The sequence below is a fragment of the Abramis brama genome (genome assembly GCF_963993115.1).
Source record: "Abramis brama genome assembly, chromosome: 5".
Lineage (NCBI taxonomy): Eukaryota > Metazoa > Chordata > Actinopteri > Cypriniformes > Leuciscidae > Abramis > Abramis brama.
In genome coordinates this window covers 16893513-16908745 of record NC_139967.1, presented here as the reverse complement: position 1 = coordinate 16908745, position 15233 = coordinate 16893513, and the positions used below count along the sequence as shown (strand labels likewise).

The 15233-nt window shown below is 35.5% G+C and overlaps 1 protein-coding gene across 3 annotated transcripts in view; it reads left to right on the top strand.

Moving 5' to 3' along the window:
- The first annotated feature begins 5655 nt into the window (after positions 1 to 5655).
- Positions 5656 to 15233, top strand: part of slc4a5a (solute carrier family 4 member 5a) — a 39900-nt gene continuing 30322 nt past the window's right edge. Inside the window, exons 1-2 of one of the 3 annotated variants that reach the window (XM_084114189.1) lie at positions 5656 to 5862; positions 9973 to 10031. In XM_084114189.1, coding sequence (XP_083970315.1) covers positions 9974 to 10031 — 58 coding nt within the window. In that variant the 5' untranslated portion in view covers positions 5656 to 5862; position 9973. The remainder of the gene's footprint in view (positions 5863 to 9972; positions 10032 to 15233) is intronic. The other 2 variants (XM_084114190.1, XM_084114188.1) reach the window with 2 other exon arrangements.

Sequence of the window (15233 nt, the reverse complement as noted above, 5' to 3'; positions counted from 1 at the left end):
CTTTACCCTTCTATTTTAATATATTTTTAAAGCAAAGCTGAATTTCAGCAGCCATTACTCCAGTCTTGAGCCATGATCCTTCAAAATCAGATCATTCGAATATGCTGATTTTGGTGCTCAAGAAACATGTATTATTATTGTCAGTGAAAAAAAGGGTAACACTTTATTTTGATGGTCCCTTTTGAACATTCTACTAACTATAACTATATGCAACTACATGTCAACTAACTCTCATTAGAGTATTAGTAGACTGTCTGCTTTATATTTGATAACTATTGTGATGGTCCTCCAACAGACCTTCTACTGACTATAAGTAACTTTGCAGGTACATGTCAACTTATTATAACCCTACCAATCTACTAATACTCTACTAACACTCTAATGAGAGTTAGTAGACATGTAGGTGCAACGTTACTTATAGTCAACAAAATGTGTTAAAGGGACCATCACAATAAAGTGAAACCAAAAAAAGTTGTGCTCCTTAATATTTTTGTGGAAACCATATTATAATTTTTTTAGGAGTCTTTGATGAATAGAAAGGTTTACTGTAAGGACATTAATTATAAAGCTAACAAGACAACAGTCTTAGTATTATATAAATACATTTTATTTTATATAAAAGATTGGCCCAGGTCAGGCTTTAACCTTGGTCTTCACGTGTCAACAGCTCTTCTGTTATCAGGTGCACAGTCCATTGTGCCACAGCTAAGCTTTGACTGGGAAAATCTTTTCTTTTTTCTTTTTTTAATATCAGACTAGCTAAATATTTCTCTTTTTTTAAGCAATAAACTTAAAAAAAAAAATCTATTGACTATCCTGCAACAGCTGTCACCACAAGAAGAACTTTTAATGTGCTCCTAAGCAAAAAACAATGTGCAAAAAAGAGGGTAATATTAAACTTAAAGGGGTGGTATAATGCACCTTTTCACAAGATGTAAAATAAGTCTCTGGTGTCCCCAGATTGTGTATGTGAAGTTTTAGCTCAAAATACCCCACAGATAATTTTTTATAGCATGTTAAATTTGTCTCTTTTTGAGGGTGAGCAAAAAACGCGTCGTTTTGTTTGTGTCCCTTTAAATGCAAATGAGCTGCTGCTCCCGGCACAGAGGGCGGAGCTTCAAGAGCTCATGTGTTAGCAACTATGCATTAAAATGTCAGAAACCTGGCTTTTATGTTCAAAAAACATAACCGACACATTGTCAGTTTCGGACAATGATGGAGAGACTCAAGAAGAAGTGACAACATGTTGCAACAGGACGTTTCTGAATGGTTAATTGATGAATTAATGTAGCTGATTTGAAGTTAAAGGTGCTGTAGGACATCTGGTAAAATGCTAACTTTAGCCTAATCGTACGTCCCACCCTTACAGTCTATGGTCCCACCCTCCCTGCAAATCGCCGTCCACAGCCACGCCTCCTGAAAGCATGAACGCGCACAGCCAAGAAAACCAGAGACAACGTTACTGCAATACCAATACCAATATCATGTGTCATTCACCGGTGAGAAAACTTTATCGTACAGTTAGTAACACTACAATACCAAACATAAACAAATTCTTAAAAACAGAATTATATGCAGCTAGTTTTCGGTTTGTTTAGCTAACAAAACTTGTCAGTGTGTAATACTGTCTATTTGTTGCATGACAGCTTTCCACAATGAGAGTCTGCTTGGCTCCGATGAAGATATATCGTTGCCAGTGCCACTTGTCGGTTCAGAAGGAAAGTTAAGTTGTTGCTGCTTGCTTGCATTTCTCGCTCTGTCTGCACAGTGTACATGAAAGCGCTGATGGCTTATTATGTCTGCGTGAACAGGCTGTGCAGTGGTGTGCAAACACACATTGGCTGCGTTCCAGTCCAAAATTGTCATGCCTGTCGGTACACGATCCGTTCCACCTGCACGATCCGTTCTACGCATACGTAGAAAACGCCATTGTCAGTTTGAAATACTCTATAACGTTTCTCCAGACTTGTTTGTAGTTCTTTCTTCATGTAAGTGCAGATAGTTTAGGCAGAAATGCATATGATGTTCCTTATTGTCTTCTGTAAACAACATTGAAGGGATTATTTTCCTCATTTAGATTATATAGATATATATTAGCCTATATAGACCCATACTAATACAAAATTACTCAACTTAAAAGTTAACTAATATTAGCAGCTTTTAATAAAAAAAAAAACGACACAAACCGTCTTTGACAATACTACTGACCTCAGACCAAAACACGGCAAGTTAAGTAATTTAAGCCTAATACCATACAGCAATGAATCGCAAAGGAGAGTATGGAGGAAACTGATCATGTATGTTCATGTAACAACTCACAACTCCTTTATTATTTTGGATTGGCAACCACGTAAACACATGGTAATGCATAGCGTAAGCTACATTTAAAAGCATCAAAATAGACCAAAACACAATACAACTAACACAATGTCAAAAACACAATACAACTAATGTTACACAAATATGCCGCAAGTTGTGCCGCCTGCGTGAAACGGATTGTGCAGGTGGAACGGATCGTGTACCGACAATGCCCTTCACTCGCTAACTTCCCGAGACGTTCACTCGGATGTCCGTCATTGCTTACGTTGCATGAGTGCCCACTACTGGCGGAACTTTTGCAATAGGCTGAATTGGAATGTTAAGCCCTTGATCACTTAGAATCCACTATAGGGTTGAATTATTATTATTTGTTTTCCCTTACGAAATTGTTAATATATAGAGTTGTTTGTGGTGTGGTAAATTAAACGCAATATGCGCTGACGTCACAATCGTGTTGGATTGTGGTATATGGAGCTGCCTGAAGTGTACATATGAAGTAGACTCAAAATCGAGTCAAAATCGAGGGAGCGAGGGTCTGTCCATATAAACTTCCTTTGTCCACTTCACGAAGTGGAACGCACTTCAAAATGGCGGAGGGGAAGTGCTTAGGGAAGTTCGCAAGTACGTGTCTAAAAGTGGACTGGAACGCAGCCATTGACACATGCTATAGGACCGTTCGGACCAAACGCAACGATTGAACGAACATTTTATGGTCCTACGCCTTCCACAGACGACATATATAAAAATACATTTTGACCGCTTAACAGAGTGATTGCTATCAGGATATGAGGAGACTTTCAACCAGCATAACAAAAAATGTTTCTGCAGAGAATCACCTTTATAATCTATAAATCGCTCGTGTGGGAACTGTTGTAAGATGCCTACAGAGTGACATGCCATTTGTGTTACGTACTGTATTGCAATATATGTGAAAAGACAGATGCGACAGCTTGAGCAGACTTCCAAATGTGTTCTACTACAACAACTCTTCCTTTTCTCATGGACTCACTCACCCCCTTTGTTGCCTGTTCCTGAGGGCGGGATTTATGTAAATTTCAGGGAACCTAATAAGATAATGAGGGTACAATCTGAACTGTAAATGAACTGCACCTGTGCCCTCCAATTCTCAGTAGACTAGCCGATTTTCTTCCCTTCTCAACTTTGCATCACCTGTGCAACTGCAAGGTTTTTATAGAAAACCTGCATCTTTAAGGTCAAAATATTTGAAACAATCGATACAGATTTTATCCTAAATTAGTGCAAAAGTGCAAGATGAAAAGTTTCATTTTTGCATTTCATATTTAGGTTCACTGGCATTCGTTCTTCTGAGGTTTAGGAGTGTAATAGCTATTCCCTGTGCCTTGCCATTGTCCTTAAGGTAATATGCCTCTCATCAGCTCCTGACAAAAAACCCATATGGTGTTATCACAGAACGAATCAGACTGGGACTGCCATGCTCCGGACGGCAGAATGAATCCAATCTCGGCAATGAATATATCATTGAGTGTCCCTGATTACTCACAAAAATGCAATTTAAGATTCTGTCATGAGGATCCAGTATGCCACACAAAGAAAATAGCTTTCCATATTCCTCAACAAGCCATTTCTACTGGAAATATTCTGTTTGAACAGTTGATTGAGAGCTGTCCATTGAATGATGAGTGAGTTTCTGCTGGCAGTAATGGAATGTATCCCTGATGGACTGTCAATAAGGACCTCGTGTGGATGATGAAAGAAAGAGTGACAGTGTCCTGACTGACGTTTAATTTACAGTGGCCTCCAAAATTATTTGTATGCATAATCTACATTGAAAAACGTCTGAATTTTTTTGTATTATATTTATGCGGAAATCATAATATCTTTGATGAATAGAAAGGTTTACTGTAAGGACATAAAGCTAACAAGACTCTTGTCTTGTTAGTCTCAACAGCTCTTGTGTTATCATCATGTGCACAGTCCACTGCTTATGAATGCTTAAATCTGATTGGTTGATGACACTACCTGGAGGAGGTGGTCTGAGTTTGTTTGCACTCAAATTGTGGCGCGATTCACGTGAATGCGAAGCAACACGGACTCGGGTAAGCACTTTTTAGCCGATGACGATGTATTTAGTTCAATAAAACGGATGATAGTGTTGATGACTTACCTTAGATACCTTGTGAATGTTAGCTCAGGTCCATTAAATAATATACAGATACAACTTTTGATTTGAATAATGTATTAGTAAATGGTAAAATTAACATGAACTGGGATTAATAAATGCTTTTAGAACCGGGGTGCACAATCCTGTTCCTGGAGATCTAACTTCCTGTTCAGCTCCAACCCTGATCAAACAAAACTGAAGCAGATAAATTAGATCTTCAGGAGCACTTGATATTTACAGGCAGGTGTGTTGGATGAGGGTTGGATCTGAACTCTGCAGATAGGCAGATCTCCAGGAACAGGATAGAGCACCCCTGTTTTAGAAGTATTTTTCAGTGAGAGTGTTAATTAATGTTTACAAATGGAATCTTATTGTAAAGTGTTATCGATCATTCTACTAAATGATGCTTGATTTAATGTGTCAAAGGTTCCAAATTGCTTTTTTTACAGCCCAAAGACTGTGAAATGACTGGAAAAGGTCTCCAAGACTTTATTACCAGGATCGGTCCAGGTCAACAGGAATCGCAAAGGATGAAGTATCCTGAAGGATGAGGTCATCAACCAACGAGCTGCTGGACACAGGTTATCTTGAGTCTCTATTTGTTATTGATTTTGTGTGTGTGCGCTTTGATGGTCACAGAGCGTTGAGTTTGTGCACTCAGTTCAGCATCTGCTATGAATTGGATTTTTCTGAGTTGTCAATAAATGTCAAAGCACATATCCTGACATTATCCTGTCATTTGTGCTAGTAAAAAAAAAAGCCTGAGGCTACAAAATCGAGTATACCAGCTGTAGGACAGAAGTCAAAGAGAGGAAAAGAAAAACATTTTGGTAAGTATTGCCAGTTCTGATATATTGGCAGCCAACGTAATTTGACTAAGAATGTGATGCTAAATATATCCTTAAAATATCCATGTTTTAAATGTTTCCTCAAAATAAATAAGGGGTTACCAATTTAAGCAAATAACATGTCATGAAACTCATTGTATTTCTTCAGAATTGCGACCAGTTCAAAATGTTTTGGACAGGATTTAGTGAAGGGAAACCCTCCCTTACAGAGTGAATAGTCTCAGTAAATAAACAGAGTGCACAGTGAGTCAGTAATGTCTCTTAACACAGCTCTCAATGGTCCATTTGCCTGAGCCCCAGTTATCTACTTTTCGACCTTGTCACCAGTCCATACCATTGACTCACACTTTGTGGATGTGTTAGCATGAGAGGGTGTGTCTCTGTGTGCATGTGAGGAGTGATTAACTGAGAGAGGGTTGCAGATTAGTTCTGTAACATGTTCAGTTTTTGTCCCGTGTCCCATAGAGCTGTGGTCCTCACTGATTTCCTGTATTGATTAGTCCTTTTGATTCGCTTTTTACCTCTCCATCTGTGCACTGCTACTGAGATCAGGTAAGAATTTAATTATAAAAACAAAAATTAATACCTCATTAAAAGTTACTACATGTAGCTCTATCTGAAGGAAATCTTGGTAATCTATTGAGCAACATGAAATATGGTGTTAGGATTCTGTGACACAAACACATGCAATATGCTTTTATTTGCATTTTGGTTGTTTGGGTGTCTCCATTGCCAGTGCAAATCATCGTGTGCACTTTTAATCTTTAGAAGTGTGTGTTATAGATTTAATCTATCTATAATTAATACTTTTATTCAGCAACGATGTATTAAATTGATCAACTGTGACAGTAAAGACATTTATGATGTTACAAAATGTACTTTTAAACTTTCTAGTTTTTCTTAATCGCTTTGGTATTTTTTTCTTCGAAACAGTCTAAATTATCTTAACTCTAAGTTCAAGTCACAACTGTTTGCTGGAACATCAGAAATCTATTGCACGTTTGAAAAATGTAGTAACTCACTCAAAACATTAAATTCATGCTTCAAAACCTAGTTATTGTGTCAGTAAATTGGCCTATGCCACCAAAATAAAAAGTGTTTTTTTTTTTCATCATTTGAGCCATACTCGTCAAAATGTTTCTTTTTTGTTGGCAATGTGTTGATAATTCGTTGATTTTCCATACTATACAAGAATGTCAGTTTGGTCTAGCTGAATGCTCTGGTGTATCACACTGATATTTTTAGATACATATTTCAACAGAAGGTAAAAATTTACTAGGAAAAGTCAAAACTGTAGTACACAAAAAGAAAATGAACATTTGTATTTATACAGTACATTTATGTAGAAATGTTTTATATGTAAACTGAAAATTCACTTTTCTCATTTTTACACACTCCATTATGTCTTACCCTAACACCAATTTTCAGTTTATGTGTAACACATTTCTACAAAAATAAATGTGCTGCTGTAGCTGCTGTTGTTTAGTGTTGTGATGTTCCTCCATGTTAAAAATAGTAGTGATTGTGCAGGGAAAACTCCATGTATATGCTTCCAGATTTTATTGGTTGATTAGTGAGATTGTGATTACTATTTCAATACAATGTCAGGATATTTGTGTTGGCTGTGATGGCTCACACAATGAAAGAATGTTTAGAAGTTGTGAAGAGTTTGACAATTTCATGTGCAAAAACACATGCAATTTGCTTAAATCAATAAGAAATGTGATTGTTCAGAGATATGAATTTATTGTTTTGATAATAAAAACTCATTTGAGAATTGAGCCAAAGCGATTGAGAAAAACTGTAAGCAGCACAATTGTTACCAGCACTGATAATAAGAAATGAGAATAAGAAATAAGAAATGCTACCAAATCACCAACTGTTTTCTATATATTCAAATAGAAAAGTTGTTTTAAAGGGGTGGTTGAATATGATTTCACTTTTCTAACTTTAGTTAGGGCGTAATGTTGCTGTTTGAGCATAAACAACATCTGGAAAGTTACAACGCTCAAAGTTCAAAGAAAAGGGAAATATTTTCTTTTAAAGAAATTGCATTTTAAGGACTACAACAAACGGCCGGTCCTTAACTAACTAAAATTTCCATAAACCCGCCCCCGGGAACGCGATTTATAGATTATTAAGACAGAATATGCTAATCAGTGACTAGAAGATAACTACACATAAGCTACATAAATTCACCAAAAGTTTTTGAAATTTCCAGTGCATGTCTGTGTGAGGTAAAAGGACAAAAGCTGTTGAAGCTCCGCCCCCTGTGCCGGGAGCAGCAGCTCATTTGCATTTAAAGGAACAGACACAAAAACGGTGTGTTTTTGCTCACCCTCAAAAAGTGACAACTTTAATATGCTATATAAAAATATCTGTGGGGTATTTTGAGCTAAAACTTCACATACACACTCTGGGGACATCAAAGACTTATTTTACATCTTGTGAAAAGGTCATTATACCACCCCTTTAAATTGTAGTAATACAATTTCATAATATGTTTACACTTTTTACTGTATTTTTGATCAATTCAATTCAGCCTTAGTGAGCAAAAGAGACTTAAAAAAAAAAAAAAATCTTACTGACTCCAAACTTTTGAATGCTAGTTCAAAAGTAATTAAAAAGCTCATGCTGTGATGAACAATGACATTTTTCTTGATTCATTTAATGCATGAGATAATCTGCAGAATTGATAGATAAATCATTTGTTATTACTGAATCAGATTTCATTTAACTTGATGAATATATTCATGTTTCTTGTCACTGTATATCCCATTTAAGGGGTCCTGTGAACAAGACCTATTTCATGCATTTTAATCACTGATTGACACTGCAAAATTCAGTTAAGTGTTTTAATAGCTTCATCTCATGCTGGCAAGGAAAAGTAAAATGTTTATGGTGAATTAACGCTGCCAAATTCTGAGTGTTGCTCATAAACTAATGAGCAAGTGAAACAGTGTGAAGGGAAATTACCAATTAATTTGTGAATGTTGTTCTGTATAGACTGAGTGAAAGTGCCCGAAGTGAAAGAGAATAGGGAGGTTAGCAAAAAGAAATTAGAGCAACACATGCAGGAAGAGAGAGAGAGGATACTGGGCCAGTGCTGTAAGTGGGTTGAGTACAAATGGGGACCAATTGATTAAACCCTGTGAGAGAGGATGGCCGACAGCATTTCTCTTTCTCTCCCTTTCACCATTGTTCTCTCTCCCTTGCGCTGCTGGCCATTGGGTGTGAAGGACACAAATGTGACAACTAATTATCCAGTTTGGATCCCAACACAGCTAATCAAATGCAACACCATGCTACCTTATTATGATCTACAAGTTTATTATTCCTCTCCTGAGCAAGTTCATGCTTATCTGAGCAAGAATTATGGTGCAATCCTATGAATTATTGTTTTGAAAAAATGGATCATTATTGTGCATAATATATTGGCTTTATCTGTTATCATTACTTTGGATGCCCTCAGTCAATATCCTGCTTTAATGATCAAAACAAATGAGTATGTTGTTTCTACAGTAGTATATTGGTTTAAGTATACGCTAGGCTACTGTGCAAAATATTTGGAGCATTAATATTTTTTAAATATTTTTGGGGAAAAAAGTATCTTATACTCAACAAGGCTGCATTTATTTGATAAAAAATGCAGTAATGCTGTAAAATATTTTTAATTTTAGTTTTCTATTGAATGTATTTTAAATTATAACTTATTAATGTGATGGCAAAGCTACATTTTCAGCAGCTACTATATTATAGTCTTCAGTGTCACATGATCCTTTATTATTATCATTATTTATTATTATCAATGTTAAAAAAAAGTTGTGATGCTTACTATTTTTGTGGAAACCGTGAAGAAGAAAAAATCAAGATTTTTTGATGAATAAAAAGTTCAAAAGAACGGCATTTATTTAATATATAAATCTTTTGTAACTGTCTTTACTGTCACTTTTGATCAATTTAATGCATCCTTGCTGACAAAAAGGATTCATTTATTTAAAAAAACTTCTGAACGGTAGTGTATTTTCATTTCAAATTGCACAAGAGCTAGATTGATTAGAAGCACAAACAATTTACACAATGTGTAGTGTTCACAAAAAGCCTATTACACATTTATTGGATTGTATCCAGAATATCTTTAAAAGCCAGCAGGCAGTAGTAATTCAGTTTCACAGTTGTAATTAAATCACAGAAATTCAGCCCCTTAAATGTAGAAGTTTCATTTGTGCTCATTTTTGTAAGTGTATCTCAAGATGGTAACCAGTGAGAAAATTCTTGTGGCTTTATAGTGAATGGAAGAGACTGGCCTTTAGCTAGACACGGGTTTTCCTCTGGTCGTGTAATTATGTATCTTTCCATCGGTCATTTGTTCTGTTAATTATTTCACTATTGATCTGTGATTGGCAGTAATTCAGCAGGAAGCTCAATGCCCAGTGTGTGCCACTGCCCCAAGTCATGCCTCTGACCTTCTGTTGTGCACGATCAAAACGATCATAATGAAAATCATAACGAGATTTGAAATATTTTCAGGATGTTACACAGAAATAAACATTTGCTTTGCAACTTTTGACATATCACAGACTCAAAAACAGCAAACACCTTTTTGCATTCTGTCTTTGCCATATTTATCAATATTAAATCTTTTTATCTGCATTCTCTCAGGATGGACCATGATCGAGCCATGGGAAACAGTCGTTACCGCTATGATGAAGAGGAGGAGGGTGAGTAGCCTTAGGCATGAAACAAGATACACACACACACACGCACGCACGTAGGCGCGATCAGCATGTTAAATGTTGTGTAGTGAGGTTAGTTTGGGACATTTTATCTCAACTCACTGTTTGGTTGAAGAAAAAATGCAAAGAGAATAATCAAACAAACAAAAAATAAAGATACTATTTAAAAATACATTTTTAAAAATAAAGGCTCTAAAAAGAATTTTCTCAGCAATGCCATTGAATATCCATTTTGGGTTCCCCAAATAAACTTTCATTGAACAATTCTTAAAAGAAGCATTTTTTTTTTCTGTAAAGAACATATTTATGATCAAAAGAACCTTTTTCCACTATAAAGAACATTTGGTAACGCTTTAGATTACAGCCCGGAAAGTACTGCGTAATTAAGACGAATTTACAGCGTAACTTTCGGTAATTATAGTGTATTATAATTATAGTATACCTATGAAGTACTTGCATGTAAGTATAAGGGAACAATATGTAAAGTTTTGGGAATAAAGGGGTAACAAATAAATAAATAAATTTATACTGTACATATTATAGAACTAAGGGGTACTTATTCTACTATTATGATACAACAATCTTACATTTGGGAGCAATTTAGCGAGAACATACGCTGCTTACCCTTTTGTAATAATTGTGTATCAATACATACTGTATAGGCTTTTAAAAAATTACAGGGTACATATCTATGCATTTATACATTTTTTGTTTTTTTTGATAGCAAAAGTGCTGATGTTTAAGTTTGGGCTTACATGTTTCAAGGCAAGTAAAGCTAAAATACTGGGAAAATACTCTTATTCCATGTAGTTACAGGGTAAGTGGTCCGTGTTACCATCTTGTTTCATGTAGTTACATGGTAAGTGTGACATTACTGGCCGTAAATTAAAGTGGTTCTTGTTACCCTCTTGTTCCATGTAGTTACAGGGTAAGTACAATAAATATACATACACAATCTAATATCATTGACTCTAAAACCTTTATTTGACAAACAACTTATTACAGTTGGTCTGAAGCGATAGTGTACAGTTTAAAAAGTTTAAAATATAGTAATTTTTCTTACAAACACCTATCGTTTCACTTCAGAAGATGTTGATCCATCCTTTGGGGTCGTATGGATTACTGTAGTTATTGCAGTATGTGCTGTTTGATGCTCCAACTTTTAGGAACACACGAGCTTGCATTATATGTATTCCCAGAGATGTTTTTTTTTTATTTTTCTAAAAACCTTCATTTGTTTTAAAGGGATAGTTCGGAGTAAAATCAAACTAGGGTCCTTTGCACCATGACCTCGAGCCAAACACCCCCCCAGAAGCCTTTTTTCCCTTGGTTGAACATTATTAAAGTTAGAGCTTATTTAGAGAGATTAATGCTGTGTTTGGCTCGAGGTCATGGTGCAAAGGACCCTAGGTTGATTTTACTCCGAACCATCCCTTTAATCTGAAGAAGTCGTATACATCTTGGATGGCATTAGGGTAAAAGATGAGTAAATGGTGAGGATGTGAGAAAAAGAAGAGGAACAAAGGGAAGAAGCCAAGCAAGAGAAAAAAGGGGGAACAAAACGTGCTACTTTTTTTCAAGTCAAGTCAAGTCAAGTCATCTTCATTTATATAGCGCTTTTAACAATGTAGATTGTTTCAAAGCAGCTTTACAGTGATAAACGTATAATTTATGGTAACAGAGATTGTTTTGGCATTGTAGCGGTTCTTTAATAAAGTAATTTTCCAGCTAGTTTTGATTGATTCGCTTCCGTCGCAACGATCATTTGTTATTAAATTAGGGGCCGCTAAGATGACACCATTCTCTCTACATAGAATTTAAACGCAAACCTGTGATGGTGGTGTTAACATGCGCATTAAGAATTGGTTCTATAGTTATGTGCGTTTGAATATATGTGCGCAGGTTTGTAATTCCCTACAAACCAAGCCTAAACAAAGTACTGGGTTTTCCTTATAAATTTTGATACAGAATTTTATTTTATTAATGCTTAAGTCTTTCAAGACTTAAGCATTTGAAATGCAAAAAAAAGCAGATTTAAACAAAAAAGAAGTGTTGTAAATCTGTTTTGAATTAAGTTGTTTTTCAAATAAAGGTTTCTGAGTCAGTGATATAAGATTGTGTCTATGTATTTTTATTGTACTTACTCTGTAACTACATGGAACAATAGGGTCACAAGCACCACTACATGAAATGAGAATTTTCCCCCAATATTTAAGTAAAAGTTGCAATTGTTTTAGTTTTCAGTGCACTTTTGTTAGAAAGAATACTATATAAATGCATAGATATGTACCATGTAATTTTTAAAAAGCCTATACAGTATGTATTGGTACACCATTATTACAAAAAGGTATGTTCTTGCTAAATTGCTCCCAAATGTTATATTTTTGTATCATAATAGTAGAATAAGTACCCCTTAGTTCTATAATACTTACAGTATAAATATATATTTTTTTATTCTCCTGGATGTTACCCCTTTATTCCCCAAACTTTATTGTTCCCTTATACTTACATGTAATTACTTTATAGGTACATTTTAATGACAGAAAGTTACACTGTAAAATCGCTTCAATTACGCAGTACTTTCCGGGCTGTAATCTAAAGCGTTACCAAACATTTTGTGGAATGGAAAGATTCCATGGATGTTAAAGGTTCTTCATGGAGTCATCAATGCTAATATTTTTATTTTATTTTAAGAGTGTAGTTATAATTGTCAGATATCTTCTAATGCATATGCATGTTTACTTCTGTCACCTTTGATAAACAAAATGGGCTTACTAAACATAATTTTATAGCTTAGTTTATATAAGATTGTAGAATGTGTGCTTCAACAAGGGTACACTTAAACATATGCTCCTATCAATTACTGAGCACCTCCTAAATATGGCTACAACAAAAACTGTGCCAGAAACAGGCTCATTTGAACCCACTCTCCTTTTCTTCCCATTATCTTTTCAAGATTTGACAGACCCACTCAAGAAAATAAATTGTCACAAATATCCTGCCATTTTGCCATCTCAAATAGATAGAAAATTAAACATTGTACAAAGCACATTATATTCAAATTAGTTGAGTTATTATTACTGTGCCAACAGCTAAAAATGTTTTTCATATATCCGCTCGCTTTCACAATCAACCAGTTTTTTCTTCCTCCACTTCATACTTCATAAAACATGAGGGAAAGATGAGGGAAAATTTACATGAAATTACAAAAGCAACAGTGTTCCCTGAGGGAGAAATTAATATATGGAATGTTGCTTTTGACAGTGAATCTTGTGGGGCCGTCTCCATCTTACATACACAAACATTTAAAAGTTTGTGGACGGTACATTTTTTTTAAAACTTGATTTTTTTTTTAAAGAAATCTCTTTTTGCTCACCAAGGCTCCATTTTATTTGATCCAGAATACAGAAATATTGTTTTCTATTTTAATAAATTTAAAAATGTCATTTATTCCTGTGATCAAAGCTGAATTTTCAGCATCACTACTCCAGTCTTCAGTGTCATATGATACTTCAGAAATCATTCCAATATGCTGATTTGGTACTCAAGAAACATTTCTTATAAATATCAATGTTCATATCAATATCAATGTTGTTGAAACCTTTTTCATTATAAAAATAATAATAATAATAACATTTATTCATATTTTGATGCTTACTGAAAACATTTGATGCAGATGCCTTTATCCAAAGCGACATACATTGCATTTCAAGGTACACATTTTACATTCTTATCAGTTCTTGCTTTCCCTGGGAAAGCCGCTGGCAAAACTAGCAATGCAAGTTTGAGAGGTGGTGCCCCGGCAAATCTTGCGAGAATCACGACTTGCTTTACAGCACGACGTCACATACATCAACAACATATGAAGCAGCCTCTATGGAAGACACTAGCACACATTTCAGATGTGAATCATGGCAGAGTCGACGAAGAAAACGCGGTTGGAAGAGTGCAAAGACGGCTCTGCCTGAGTGGTATTTACGACAGTAACGTTAAATACAAGTACTCCACAGCGACTCTAGGGGTCGCTGTTTGAGAAAAACAGAAACTGCATAGTGTGCCTTTAAACAGTATGTTTTTCTTATGGCTAGACATTCTCGTGTTGTGAGTGTCTGTGCTTTGACAGAAATGGAAGCATGAAGAACTATTTCAAATAAATGTATTTTATTTGAAAAGGCTATTTATTGATCCTACATTGTGAGTATTGAGGGCTACTCCATCAATAGTTACACCAGATCATGCCACTTTTGGTCTTGAACATGTTGGCTTGAATGAGCAGAACATTTTCTATGGAGCATGAAATTACTTTCCAAAATCAATGACATCGAACAATATGTTGTTAAAGGTGCCATAGAATGGATTATTTTATTATTTTATAATGTTTCCTGGGGTGCCCTTATAATGCTAGTATGTTTTTTAGATCAAAATTTGTTATAATTTAGAAATAAAAGGCATATTTCCTAGCCTGATTTCATCCATTGATTTGAACACTCTGTTTGAAGGGGCGTGTCTGCTGTGAGACTTCAGTGTTGTTGCCCACTGCTGTGATTGGCTGACATGCTTGCATATGAAATATCTGGCATTACATGTAGAGCTATCTGGAAAACTTTTACTATTACAGCTTTTATATGTTTTTACTATTACAGCTATCGGGATTAACGAATCATGAGAAGTTTTTTTTAAAGTATTTAGATCTATTCCCATCACATAAAAGGTTTCAGTGATGAGCACTGAGCAGATGACAGCCTGTTGATCGCGTGAATGAAGATCTTATCACTGCAACGCGATATACTGATGCATAAACAGTGTTGAACGACTTTGAAAGAAAGATTATCTGTCTGAATTTGAACAATTACACATCAGAAATTCACATAACCCACTGGTTCTCCAGAGGCTCGGATGAAGGAGCAAAAAAATATTTTTGTGTTCATTTGTACAACCAAACACTGAGCAACTGCCATGCTTCGTTCGCTCGTTTGCTCGTTTGCAAGCCATGATGTCTCTCGAGGAAAAAACAATATCGCGCTGGATCTAGATAACACAATGTAAATTATCGTTAATAAAATCCCTACTTGCCGCTTGCGGGAATATAACGTTAGTTGAAATTGCCCCCTTCGTCCGTTTGAGACGCCGAGAGAAGCCTGGCTGCTTGATATTGTTGTAACAGTCCGTGGTGAAATGGGCAGAGCA